Source organism: Borostomias antarcticus (assembly GCF_949987555.1).
Source record: "Borostomias antarcticus genome assembly, chromosome: 22".
In the NCBI taxonomy this organism is placed as follows: domain Eukaryota; kingdom Metazoa; phylum Chordata; class Actinopteri; order Stomiiformes; family Stomiidae; genus Borostomias; species Borostomias antarcticus.
The window spans coordinates 20751747-20766059 of NC_140255.1; the positions used below are offsets into that span (position 1 = coordinate 20751747).

Here is a 14313-nt window from a genome sequence, read left to right on the forward strand (position 1 = left end):
GTGATCTACTGAGGGTGCACTTGGTGGGGGATCTACTCATGGTGCACTTGGTGGTGGGGATCTACTGAGGGTGTACCTGGTGGTGGGGATCTACTGAGGGTGTACCTGGTGGTGGGGATCTACTCAGGGTGTACCTGGAGGTGATCTACTGAGGGTGTACCAGGCGGTGATCTACTGAGGGAGTACCTGGTGGTGATCTACTGAGGGTGTACCAGGCGGTGGTGATCTACTGAAGGTGTACCAGGTGGTGATCTACTGAGGGTGTACCTGATGGGGGATCTACTCAGGGTGTGCCCTAGAAGGGTGTCTTCACTTTAAAAACATAGATTTATAGGAAGTGTTTACAAAATAATTATAATACCTCAGCAGCAGTTACGTTTGCTAAGAGCACATCAAAACAAATATGAGTTACTGCGGGTGAAGACAAAATGGTTGGAGACATGATTCTTCTTTACAAATGGTTCCTCCAAACTGCCGTTGTTAGTGCAGTTCTCGTTTCTGCATCGACACCCCTGTACCGACCATTTTGATAGATATTACCTCACTGTGCAGGAAAGCTAATAGCTTCTATAACATTCTAGTTAAACTTTTTGTTTTTCTTTTTGTCAAACATGTAATTCTGTATAATGTAATCCTTGTAAATGTAAGTACTTGAAAAGGAAAAACTAATTGTTGTGGTACATACACTCTCTAGAAAGTTTAAATAAAGATGTTTATCATATCACAATTGACACTGGACAAAATATTTTTATGATAAAAAAATTTGAATACATGAATAACCAGTTTAAATATCCACATGATCTAAGTGTTTCGAACTTAACAGGAGGGTTGAGGTGAATAAAGACATTGTACATTAAAATAACAGCCACACAGCTAAAAACTAAAATAGACTACATTGTATATAGGAAAAGATTCTACCCATCAGTTAAAACTGAAGTGGATTCATGTATCAAACAGCATGCTGACATCAGAGCCCTGCCACACGGCCCAGCAGTGAGGGGGCGGAGCCTCCATCCACGCCCTGTTCTTCTAGAGGGACTGTTTTCCTGGGGTTGTGTTCCATGTCTGTCCTATATACCAACTGCCATAGAGAGAGCTACCAGGAGGCGTGTGTGCAGTATGCAGTGATGGTCTAATTTACCCCTACGTCTCTCCACCCTCCCCCAGCGCTGCTCCGAAGCTAATGTGTCGCTGCCCTGCGCATGATCCCCAGATGTAAAACATGACACACACATGCACGCACGCACACACACAACCCAGTATCAACCACCACACTGTCTGTTCATCACACATGTCACACCAGAGAAGTCCCCCCCCCCAGAGGCAACAGGCCATATCAACATCTAAGTGTTCATGTTTTGAAAGGGCGTCTATCTGAGATGGTGGTGCGTCCTCGTCCCCCCTCCGGCCCCGGTCTGCTCCGAGCCGGGCTCCAGTCACACCCGCAGGATCTCCAGGCAGTTGTTGTAGCAGATGGCGATCCAGTCGGGCTGGGTGGACGCCCACTGGACGTTGTTGATCTCCCCCTCGGCGGTGTAGGCCAGGATGGGGTCCTCGATGGCACGGGGCATCTGCTGGATGTCCCAGATGAGAGCCTGGTGGTCGTCCGCTGCACGCCAGGGGGAGAGAGGGGGTGGTTAGAGGTCCGGTACATTCATACATCACCTGCTGGACGTACAGGTAAGCGTGAGGGAGGCCGGGGGGGGGCATGAGGGAGGCCGGGGGAGATGTGGGGGAGGGCGTGGGGAGGCCGGGGGAGGAGTGCGGGGGCCGGGGGAGGCGTGCGGGGGCTGGGGGAGGAGTGCGGGGGCTGGAGGGGGGAGTGCGGGGGCTGGAGGGGGGAGTGCGGGGGCTGGAGGGGGGAGTGCGGAGGCTGGGGGGAGGAGTGCGGGGGCTGGGGGGAGGCGTGTGGGGGCTGGGGGGAGGAGTGCGGGGGCTGGGGGAGGCGTGTGGGGGCTGGGGGAGGCGTGTGGGGGCTGGGGGAGGCGTGTGGGGGCTGGGGGGAGGAGTGCGGGGGCTGGGGGAGGCGTGTGGGGGCTGGGGGAGGCGTGTGGGGGCTGGGGGGAGGAGTGCGGGGGCTGGGGGGAGGCGTGTGGGGGCTGGGGGAGGCGTGTGGGGGCTGGGGGAGGCGTGTGGGCGCTGACCTGCGGTGCAGATGTGGCAGGAGGAGTGCGGCGCCCAGGCGATGCCGTTGACGCAGGCGCGGTGGTTGTTGAGGCGGGCCACCGGGGTGCAGGGCACACGCACGTCCAGGATCACCACCTGGGACACGGCCAATCACAGCAGAGTAAACACACAGCCTGTTCCTACAGGGCTACCAATGACAGCACAGTAAACACACAGCCTGTTCCTACAGGGCTACCAATCACAGCAGAGTAAACACACAGCCTGTTCCTACAGGGCCACCAATCACAGCAGAGTTAACACACAGCCTGTTCCTACAGGGCTACCAATCACAGCAGAGTAAACACACAGCCTGTTCCTACAGGGCCACCAATCACAGCTGAGGGACGCTGAGGTTCAGGACAGTGTTGTGTGTTTACTGGTGAAACACCATAGCCAGCTATCACGTCACACGTTTAAGTTCCCAATAATGTGTAATTTTGCATAAACGCACACAGTAGGGAAAAGTAATCGGACCCTTGCTATCAGAAAGTGAAAGGATCATATTCTACTATCTTTATATTAAAGGAGGTGGTTTGTATTTAGCATCATAAGCCCTGTTGTAAGGTTATTTACGATCATAAACAGTGGTCCATAACAGTGTTGACGGACTGTGTATCCATGGTTAGCTGGGCTTATCTATGCTCAGAGAGATCCATAGCGGTGACTTACTGTAGCTGTGACATGAGCAATGACCATTAATATCCCTCGTTTGACAGTCTGTCAAAATGTTGATATGGACCGTGGTATATGATCGTAAGTAACCTTATGACAGGGCTTATGATGCTAAATACCACACTAGTCCTTTAATATAGTCCTAGTTTATATGTACACATGGGGTGACAGGCCACGCCCTGCAGAACAGGGCTTTAAAGTAGGGCTGAGTATCGATTCGAATTTCAAGAATCTATTAGATTCCGATTCACAAGGTTCAGAATCGATTAGATTCCGATTCACAAGGTTCAGAATCGATTATCACGATTCGATTCGATATCGATTCAGTTAGTGTAACTAACCTGTTTTTTTTAGTTGTAACCTTAATTACATGACTGCCAAGTTATGCAACACATCAATACTACGGCTGGGTATCGATACTGATTTCCAAAAATGAATGAATGAATGAATGAATCAATTATTGAATGAATTAATGAACTATTCATTCCTTCATTTATTCATTAAATAAAAGATCGATTTTGGGATTCATGAATAGATTCTGAATCATTTGATTCAGAATCGATTAATCTTTTTTTTTTAACACAGCCCTACTTTAAAGGGTTGAACCCAGCCCCGTGGCGTCCATGGCCATGGTGGCCAGATAGTTGGGTTATTGACCTCCATGGTGGCCAGGTAGTTGGGTTAGGGTTATGGGTGTTGACCTCCATGGTGTCCAGGTAGTTGGGTTAGGGTTATTGACCTCCATGGTGGCCAGGTAGTTGGGTTAGGGTTAGGGTTATAGGTGTTGACCTCCATGGTGGCCAGGTAGTTGGGTTAGGGTTATGGGTGTTGACCTCCATGGTGTCCAGGTAGTTGGGTTAGGGTTATTGACCTCCATGGTGGCCAGGTAGTTGGGTTAGGGTTATGGGTGTTGACCTCCATGGTGGCCAGGTAGTTGGGTTAGGGTTAGGGTTATTGACCTCCATGGTGGCCAGGTAGTTGGGTTAGGGTTATGGGTGTTGACCTCCATGGTGGCCAGGTAGTTGGGTTAGGGTTATGGGTGTTGACCTCCATGGTGGCCAGGTAGTTGGGTTAGGGTTATGGGTGCTCACCTCCATGCCGTCCATGGCCATGGTGGCCAGGTAGTTGGGGTCCTGCTTGTTCCAGCAGAGGCGCAGCAGCGGGTGGTGCTGGGGGTCCTCGTAGATGATGGTGCTGTGCTCCAGGTGGCGCAGGTCGAACATCCGCACCGAGCCGTCCGCGCCCACCGACGCAAACATGTCCCTGCCGCCGCCGGCTCGGCTGAACGCGATGTCGTACACCTGCGGCGGACCGACCACACACACACATCAGCCCTCGGGGCCTTTAAGTTTTTCATTTCATTTATTTGTTTATTTATCAGGGACAATGCACACCAATCAGTCAAGCTGTGTATGAGACAGAGTAGTTTTCATCAATGGTCCCTGGCCAGAGGTTAGAAGGCCTAACGTACGTGGGACTGTTTATTTTACAGAGCAGGTTTGGATGTGCTGCTTGATTCAGTACATCATTTTCTCACTTAAGATCAAAATAGGTTTATTAGGTGGGCTAGCTTGCAAAAGCTAGCCCAACTTGTGATATTCCCACTATTTCTTTCTTTCTTTATTATTCTCCCCGTTTTTTGTCTCCTTTATAACTTCTACATACTTTGTGCTAGAAACTTCATTCAAACTTTAAAATGTTCACGATGTTTAGCTCTTTAACGGATGTATTCAGATTTTTTATATTTTTTAGTTTTTTAGTAATTTAACTTTTAATAGTAATTTTTGTGCCATTGAAACTGCTGGTGGAATGTTCAGTATCATTATGTTTTTAGAGTGGTGGCAGCTGTTGCTTTTAAAATATTTACACATTTTGTAAACTGCTGGCACTCCTACAGTTTTGAAAGCTCACACACTTATTATACATCAAAACTTTCACACAACTGTGCTGATTCGTACAATGTAAGTATCTTAGCCGTGTGACTTATAATTTTCGCTGTATGACGATTTGTTTGGCAACTGCGCTCTCCATTGAAACATATGGGCCCACACTCTACCTTTTGAGCTGCTAATTTTGCATTTTTACCCTTTTTCTAACTTGTCGCCATGCCTACAGTTTTTAAGCTACACAGACATATCATAGCCTAAAATGTTCAGCATTTTCTCAGGATTCCTACGGTGTCAATATCTAGGCTGTGACCTTTATACTTTTTGAGAGAGAGCTGTCTGAATCCAACATGCCTTTCCATTGAAGTGAATGAGAGGATGCTCACAGTGTCAGTTGGGATTTGAATTTGGGGACACGTGCAGGCTCTCTGTACAGGCACCCTTTAATGACTACTGTGGTAGCATTCATATTCATTTCTTCCTTCCTTCCTTCCTTCTGTCCTTCCTTCTTTCCTTCCTTCCTTCCTTCCATCCTTCCTTCCCTCCTTCCATTCCTTCCTTCTTGCTTTCTTTTCTTCCTTCCTTCCATCCTTCCTTCCACTCTTCCTTCCCTTCTTTCCTTCCATCCTTCCTTCCTTCTCTCTTTCCTTCCTTCCTTCCATCCTTCCTTCCTTCCATTCCTTCCATTCCTTCCTTCTTGCTTTCTTTCTTTCCTTCCTTCCATCCTTCCCTTCCTTCCTTCCATCCTTCCTTCTTTCTCTCTTTCCTTCCTTCCTTCCTTCCATCCTTCCCTTCCTTCCATCCTTCCTTCTTTCCTTCCATCCTTCCTCCTTTCCTTCCTTCCTTCCTTCCTTCCCTTCCTTCTTTCTTTCTTTCCTTCCATCCTTCATTCCTTTCCTTCCTTCCATCCTTCTTTCCTTCCTTTCCTTCCTTCCATCCTTCCTTCCATCCTTCCTTCCTTCCTTCCTTCCATCCTTCCTTTCCTTCCTTCTATCCGTCCTTCCATCCTTCCTTCCATCCTTCCTTCCTCCTTTCTTTCCTTCCTTCCATCCGTCCCTTCTTTCTTTCTTTCTGTCTTTCTTTCCTTCCATCCTTCATTGCTTTCCTTCCTTCCATCCTTCCCTCCATCCTTCCTTCCTCCTTTCTTTCCTTCCTTCCATCCTTCCTTCCATCCTTCCCTTCTTTCTTTCTTTCCTTCCATCCTTCATTCCTTTCCTTCCTTCCATCCTTCCTTCCCTTTCATCCTTCCTTCCATCCTTCCTTCCCTTACTTCCATCCTTCCTTCCTTCTTTCTTTCCTTCCTTCCATCCTTCCTTCCTTTCCTTTCATCCTTCCTTCCATCCTTCCTTCCCTTACTTCCATCATTCCTTCCTTCTTTCTTTCTTTCTTTCTTTCTTTCCTTCCTTCCATCCTTCCTTCCTTCCTTCCTTCCTTCCTTCCTTCCTTCCTTTCCTTCCATCCTTCCATCCTTCATTCCTTTCCTTCCTTCCATCCTTCCTTCCTTTCCTTCCATCCTTCCTTCCATCCTTCCTTCCATCCTTCGCTTACTTCCATCCTTCCTTCCTTCTTTCTTTCTTTCTTTCCTTCCTTCCATCCTTCCTTACCTTCCTTCCATCCTTCCATCCTTCCTTCCATCCTTCCATCCTTCCTTCCATCCTTCCTTCCATCCTTCCTTCTTTCTTTCTTTCTTTCCTTCCTTCCATTTTTCCTTTCCTTTCCTTTCCTTTCCTTCCCTCTTTCCTTCCTCCCTTCCTTCCATCCTTCCTTCCTTCCTCCTTTCTTTCTTTCTTTCCTTCCTTCCATCCTTCCTTCCCTTCCTTCTTTCTTTCTTTCTTTCCTTCCATCCTTCATTCCTTTCCTTCCATCCTTCCATCCTTCCATCCTTCCTTCCTTCCATCCGTCCTTCCATCCTTCCTTCCTTCCATCCTTCCTTCCTTCCATCCTTCCCTTACTTCCATCCTTCCTTATTTCCTTCCTTCCTTCCTTCCTGCTTTCTTTCCTTCCTTCCATCCTTCCATCCTTCCCTTCCTTCTTTCTTTCTTTCCTTCCATCCTTCATTCCTTTCCTTTCCTTCCTTCCATCCTTCCATCCTTCCCTTCCTTCTTTCTTTCTTTCTTTCTTTCCTTCCATCCTTCATTCCTTTCCTTTCCTTTCCTTCCTTCCATCCTTCCTTCCTTCCCTTTCCTTTCCTTTCCTTTCCTTTCCTTCCTTCCATCCTTCCTTCCTTCCTTCCTTCCTTCCTTCCATCCTTCCCTTCCTTCCATCCTTCCTTCCCTTCCTTCCTTCTTTCTTTCTTTAGCTGAATCCCAATCTGAGTGCGCAAACCGCACTTGCGGCCCCTCGCACTTGTGGCCTGAGGCCTGAGCACTTAATTGACGTCAGCTGGAAGGGTTTCGCTCAATGCCCCTCCCACTTCGTTTTCATTGGCTGCCGCGTTCCTCAGATGCAGAGGCTGCTCTGACGCTCCCTTCAGCTCTGCAAATTGACCGATTGACGTCTGTTTTAATTTAATAATAATTAAAAAATTAGGTTGGGTGGGATATGTTTGCAGCATGTGGATTTCAAGATAAATGCAGTGTTATCTGCAAATGTCATCATTTATGTGTGATGCACTCGGATCATGACTCGGATGCACTCAAGCACTGTGTCACATGAGACGCGGTGGGCTGTGGGTATTTTCTGCTCCTAAGTCCGTGAAATTGCGGACTTTCGGTAAGTGCGGTTACAGTGCGCAAAATGGCGGCGTGGCGCACTTGTGGACCTAGCAATTCCGTTTTGGAACTACCCTGAGCCCTTGTGGACTTAGCGGGAACGCGCATGTAAGGCCACAAGTGCTCTGCACTTTCGCCTAAGTGCGCGATTTGGGATTCAGCTTTTCTTTCTTTCTTTCTTTCCTTCCATCCTTCATTCCTTTCCTTCCTTCCATCCTTCCTTCTTTCCTTCCTTCCTTCCCTCAATCCTTCCTTCCTCCTTCCCTTCCTTCCATCCTTCCTTCCCTTCCTTCCTTCTTTCTTTCCTTCCATCCTTCATTCCTTTCCTTCCTTCCATCCTTCCTTCTTTCCTTCCTTCCATCCTCCCCTCCATCCTTCCTTCCTCCTTCCTTCTTTCCTTCCATCCTTCCATCCTTCCTCCTTTCTTTCCTTCCTTCCTTCCATCCTTCCTTCCATCCTTCCTTCCCTTCCTTCCTTCTTTCTTTCTTTCTTTCCTTCCATCCTTCATTCCTTTCCTTCCTTCCATCCTTCTTTCCTTCTTTCCTTCCTTCCTTCCTTCCATCCTCCCCTCCATCCTTCCTTCCTTCCTCCTTTCTTTCCTTCCTTCCATCCTTCCCTTCTTTCTTTCTTTCTGTCTTTCTTTCCTTCCATCCTTCATTGCTTTCCTTCCTTCCATCCTTCCCTCCATCCTTCCTTCCTCCTTTCTTTCCTTCCTTCCATCCTTCCTTCCATCCTTCCCTTCTTTCCTTCTTTCTTTCTTTCCTTCCATCCTTCCTTCCATCCTTCCTTTCCTTCCTTCCATCCTTCCTTCTTTCTTTCTTTCTTTCCTTCCTTCCTTCCATCCTTCCTTCCTTTCCTTTTCTTCCTTCCTTTCCTTCCTTCCATCCTTCATTCCTTTCCTTCCTTCCATCCTTCCTTCCATCCTTCCTTCCTTCTTTCTTTCCTTCCTTCCATCCTTCCTTTCCTTCCCTTCCTTCCTTCTTTCCTTCCTTCCTCCCTTCCATCCTTCCTTCCTTCCATCCTTCCTTCCTCCTTTCTTTCTTTCTTTCCTTCCTTCCATCCTTCCATCCTTCCTTCCCTTCCTTCTTTCTTTCCTTCCATCCTTCATTCCTTTCCTTCCATCCTTCCTTCTTTCCTTCCTTCCATCCTTCCTTCCTTCCTTTCCTTCCTTCCGTCCTTCCGTCCTTCCATCCTTCCTTCATTCCTTCCTCCATCCTTCCTTCCTTCCCTTACTTCCATCCTTCCTTATTTCCTTCCTTCCTTCCATCCTTCCTTCCTTCCCTTCCTTCCTTCCTTCTTTCTTTCTTTCGTTCTTTCTTTCCTTCCATCCTTCATTCCTTTCTTTCTTTCCTTCCTTCCATCCTTCCTTTCCTTTCCTTCCTTCCATCCTTCCTTCCTTCCTTCCTTCCTTCCTTTCCTTCCATCCTTTCTTCCATCCTTCCTTCCCTTACTTCCATCCTTCTTTCCTTCCTTCCTTCCATCCTTCCTTTCCTTTCTTCCTTTCTTTCTTTCTTCCATCCTTCCTTCCTTCCATCCTTCCTTCCTTCCATCCTTCCTTCCATCCATTCATCCTTCCATCCTTCCTTTCCTTCCTTCTTTCTTTCTCTTTCCTTCCTTCCATCCTTTCTTTCTTTCTTACTTTCTTTCTTTCTTCCTCAAAGAAATATTCAGAATGACACTCTTTTTCAGGCTGCAAACTCATATTAATATATTTTCTCCTCTTTCAGCTATTGAACTCAATAAAACTATGAGTTATGATGAGTGGTCTAATCTATTTTTGAGTGTAGTACTAGCAGTACTTATAACAAACAACTACTGCAACACCTCCACAGCTACTGGTCCGACCGGCGTGGGTTATAGACACATGGTCTCCAATGAGGGGTGCATGGGGATGGCCTGGCAATCACTGACCTGCCCCTCACAACCTCTGACCTGAGGGGGCGGAGTCTCGCCACCACGCCACTATCCACGCCACCGTCCCCACATCTCAGACCCTGAGTTGGCTAAAGATGCAGTTTTCACGGTTGGGTGCATGTGGGTGGTCCGGGGAGCAGTACGCTGTCCTCAACCGGCTCTGACCCGAGGGGGCGGAGTCTCGTCACCACGCCACTATTCACTCCACTGTCCCCACATCTCAGCCCCTGAGTGAGCTACAGACACACGGTATTCACTGTTGGGTGCATGGAGATTGCCCAGATGTCAGTGCACTGCCCCCGACCTGCTCTGACCGGAGGGGGCGGAGTCTCGCCATCACGCCACTATCCACGCCACGGACCTCACAACACAGCCTCTGAGGTGGCTAGAGACACACAGTCTTCACTGGTGAAGGCAGGTGGGTAGCCCGGCATGGCCTACACTGTCCACGACCGGCTCTGACCCAAGGGGGCGGAGTCTCGCACTCACGCCACTATCCACGCCACGGCCCCACAACTCAGCCCCTGAGTGGGCTAGAGACACATGGTCTTCACCGGTGCGGGCGGGTAGGTGGTCCGGAGAGGGGTACACTGTCCTCGACCAGCTCTGACCTGAGGGGGCGGAGTCTCACCACCATGCCACTGTCCACACCACAGACCCCACAACTCAGCCCCTGATTGGGCTAGAGACGCACAGTCTTCGCTGGTGGGTGCATGGAGATTGCCTGGTCCGTAGTAGTTCTAGCAGTAGCTGTTACATACAGCTGCAGCAGCTAGCCCACCTCACATTTTCTCCAGGAAATGTACTTTCTAGTTTAAATTGGAAATGCATAATTGAGATTAATGCTGTTAACAGTGTTTTGTGCTGTTTGATGGCCTTGTGTAGTAGCCTGGGTATAATATACTATACTATTACTATAATAAGTATACTATACTATTACTATATTAAGTATATACTATACTATTACTATAATAAGTATATACTATACTATTACTATATTAAGTATATACTATACTATTACTATATTAAGTATATACTATATTATTACTATATTAAGTATATACTATATTATTACTATATTAAGTATATACTATACTATTACTATATTAATAAAGGTTTAATACCTGTGCATAGAGAAGCGAGCGAGGCGGTGTAGTCGGTAGCATCCATTCTTGAATGTGTGTAGATGTGGTTAGTTTGACCCCCCGCCTGACCATAGGGGTGACCCTACCTCCTTGTCATGGGCGATGAGCTGGGTCTTCACGTGGCCGGACACCAGGTTGACCCGTCCCAGAACCTGCCCTGTCTCCAAGCCCCAGATGGTGCAGGTGGTGTCTATGCTGGAGGTACCTGCACAGCACATAACAAACAAACAAACAACAATAACAAAGAACACCGCTCTTAACCATGACACCAGGGGAGCTCAGGCTAAAATGCCTTTGCATTTCTATTTTCAACACAAATTGAAAACATGCTGTCATCATCATCTATTCCCCTGAGATTTACTTATTTCTTTAAACACTTAAATGTACTGAATGTAAGTATGTTATATTTCTAGATATATTATTTTGAAATATGTCACGGCAATGATATTACATTACAGTCATTTAGCTGACGCTTTTATCCAACTTACAACAGTTGCATTTAGCATATAAAAGCCAATGTGCTACTACACGCCAGAATTCACAAGTGCATCTCTTTCCTAAAACAAGTGACAGAGCATAATCTAGCGCTGAGGGCAAAGTGCAAGAGTAGCAAACTAAAGCTGCTGGTGTTTGTGACGAGCAGAAGGCGGTTCCCCCGGTTCCCCGTCTCCCCTGAAGGAAGACGCCTGGCGTTCTCACCCAGCAGGTTGGGATCCACCTCGTTCCAGTCGAAAGACGTCAGGGGGGCACAAAAGTCAGAGTTCTTGTTGTTGTTCAGAAGGCACTCCAGGCGCGTCTCTGTGTCATTCACCTGCAAGAGACAAGACAACTTCACTCATCTTAACCCTAACCCTAACCCTCACTACAGACACAACAGCAGGCCATGGATAGTCACATGAGGATGATGTAGAAGCTATGATGGTGAATGGCAGGTGGACATTATCAACCTTATCTTGTTGAGTTAGTAGCAGGTCTGATACCGAGTACTCTGGCACGCTAGTACTCTGGCACGCTGTCTTTAGCACTAGATTATTTAATCCTTATTACAGAACTCCTTGCAGGAAGAGTTTTTTCAGTTTTTCCAGTGACACCCTCACTCAATCTGTAAGTTGTGTTTCTGTAGAATGGGTCCCCATTGAAAAACAACTGTACCATCCTCAGTCCCCTTTTAGAGGGGCATCTCAGAAAATTGGAATATTGTGGAAAGTTATTTTCTGGAATTTAATTCAAAAAGTGAAACTTTCTTATATTATAGATTCATTACACATGTAGTGGAATAAGGCTGATTGCCTCTATGCCACTCTCCACGTTGATGCAGTAATTTGTGCAAAAGGAACCCCCACCAAGTATTGAGTGTATAAATTAACATACTGAACATACTGAAAAGTTTCACTGTTTGAATTAAATTACGGAAAATAATGGACTTTTTCATAATATTCAAATGTTTTGTGATGCACCTGTATTACCATGTAGGCTACGCTGGTCTTGTGTGTGTGATGTATTGTATATTGTTCTATCTGCACTTTCACTAACATATAGACTACTCTATGTGGTTGCTTTTATGTGAAGAACTGTATATTTTATTGCTGCTGTTGTCTTGGCCAGGTCTCAGATCTCATATCTCAATGGGACCCTCATGGTTAAATAAAGGATGATTTTTTTTTTTACATTTATTATTATGCTCTTAGTTCTGAAGAATACACTACCTGTGTTCAATGCAATTATTGTAAGTTGCTCTGGGAAAAAATCTGCTAAATGACTGTAATGAACACTGCACCGTACATACCCTCCAGATACGCAGGTAGTCTCCGCTGGTGGCCAGCAGGTCAGGGTACACCCCCTTGCTGTCAGGGATCCACATGATCTTTGTGGTGGGGTAAGGGTGGTCGAAGGTGTTTCGACAGACAAACTCTGAGCTCTCCTCCTCTAGCCCAACCAACTGCACCTTTAGGGAAAACAAAACATCAAATCATTCAAGACTGTCTGCTGCTGTCATTGCAGGGACAGTGTGAGCCTTCCACCTCATAACTGACCATGTGGCCTACGCTGTGCTTATATAGGAATACATAATTGATAGTGTCACAAGACTTAGCACATGTATTTGAATGTAGCACCTGTAAATTAACATCATCATGTCTGACCTGTATACTTGGGATTTCACCAGATTTGACAGCTCGGCCTTGTGGGTTAGGGTTATGTTATGGTTATGTTCCCTTGGCCTAGCCTACCTTGTTGTTGTATTAGGGTTAGGGTTATGTTATGGTTATGTTCCCTTGGCCTAGCCTACCTTGTTGTTGTATTAGGGTTAGGGTTATGTTATGGTTATGTTCCCGGGCCTAGCCTACCTTGTTGTTGTATTAGGGTTAGGGTTATGTTATGGTTATGTTCCCGGGCCTAGCCTACCTTGTTGTTGTATTAGGGTTAGGGTTATGTTATGGTTATGTTCCCGGGCCTAGCCTACCTTGTTGTTGTATTAGGGTTAGGGTTATGTTATGGTTATGTTCCCGGGCCTAGCCTACCTTGTTGTTGTATTCCTCCACGAAGCTGCCGAGCGCCAGTCTGAAGCGCTTGTCTGGCCGGACGCTCCAGTTCATGGCGTACACCGTCCATGGTGCCTCGTACTTGTATATTTCTTTGCGCTTTCCGTGAAGCGACATGACCGATGCAGCAAATAACAAATGGACAACTTCCGAAAAAAATACAAACTGCAGCTAGCACAAAAAATAATCAAACGAAGGGGGACGAAACAATGCGGGCCACTAGTCTCTCGTAAACGCCATAGACATTTTATCCGTCAAATGTGCAGCAAATCGACATTACCGTAGTGGCGACTTTTTAAAATGTATCTTAAGTGTAGACCCTACTGTTGATACACGGTCAATGGACACATTCAAGCTAATAGTAGCTAATTATCGCGAACAACAGCTACAGACCCCAAACAGCCCTACAAACCCCAAACAGCACTACAGACCCCAAACAGCCCTACAAACCCCAAACAGCACTACAGACCCCAAACAGCCCTACAAACCCCAAACAGCACTACAGACCCCAAACAGCCCTACAAACCCCAAACAGCGCTACAAACCCCAAACAGCAGCCCAGTTAAACACAGCGATGGCCGCGGCGTGTGAGAACCACAAATACAACCATGTCTAACGGCCCTGCTGGGGGGCCTAGCGCTTAAAACAGGCTCAGTGTTGCACAAAAATTACGCTTAATGCTGAAATGTAAGAACAGATGTAAATGTAATGGAGGAAAATAGTTATTTAAAGAGGATGATGATCAGGGCCAGATCCAGCTGTCTTCCATGTTGCTTTTGGAACACTGAGGGGCGGGGCTTGTTTATGCGTGACGTCGTAGTGACCAGGAACGGTGTTTTTTTGTTTGTTTAGTTTTTCTAAATAGGCCAATGATGATCTAGCAATACCTTCTTGTATGCAACCTCACTGATACTCTTTTTGGTATTATTATTTAACCTGGGCCAGAAGACTAAGCAGAGCCTCGACCCAAACAAGCTGTCCTGAATGGTCTCCCAGGTCACCCACCATCACAGCTACAACAGTGACACCAACAACCCTGTCACTCTGCTACAACTCTGGTCAGCTGGCAACTTCAACCACCACATCAGACCAGTCGGCCTGGCAGCAGCGGGCACCACCTACAGTAGCACCTACATACTGTACCAGGCTGGCACAGGTAAACATACCACCTACCTACCAGGCTGGCACAGGTAAACATACCACCTACCTACCAGGCTGGCACAGGTATACCTAGCACCTACCTACCAGGCTGGCACAGGTAAACATACCACCTACTGTA

At 47.0% G+C, this 14313-nt stretch overlaps 1 protein-coding gene across 1 annotated transcript; it reads right to left on the bottom strand.

Annotated features, from left to right (window-relative positions):
- Positions 1-766: 766 nt before the first annotated feature.
- On the bottom strand, positions 767-13802 carry LOC311323946 (DDB1- and CUL4-associated factor 7-like). Its single transcript, XM_084456281.1, has 7 exons — positions 13014-13802; positions 12281-12439; positions 11194-11305; positions 10581-10699; positions 3930-4139; positions 2145-2262; positions 767-1609 (listed from the first exon to the last, which is right to left on the bottom strand). Exons 1-7 carry the CDS (start codon positions 13149-13151, stop codon positions 1437-1439), a joined length of 1029 nt encoding a protein of 342 aa, XP_084312407.1. The 5' UTR covers positions 13152-13802; the 3' UTR covers positions 767-1436.
- Between the last annotated feature and the right edge of the window lie 511 nt (positions 13803-14313).

Excerpts from the sequence above, each read along its gene's own strand:
- LOC311323946 (XM_084456281.1), bottom strand. The coding sequence starts at position 13,151 with ATGTCGCTTCACGGAAAGCGCAAAGAAATATACAAGTACGAGGCACCA. Across the intron at positions 2,263-3,929 it reads TGGCCATGGACGGCATGGAG|GTGGTGATCCTGGACGTGCG; the intron begins GTGAGCACCCAT and ends GCCGTGTCCCAG. Across the intron at positions 1,610-2,144 it reads CTGCCACATCTGCACCGCAG|CGGACGACCACCAGGCTCTC; the intron begins GTCAGCGCCCAC and ends CCTGGCGTGCAG.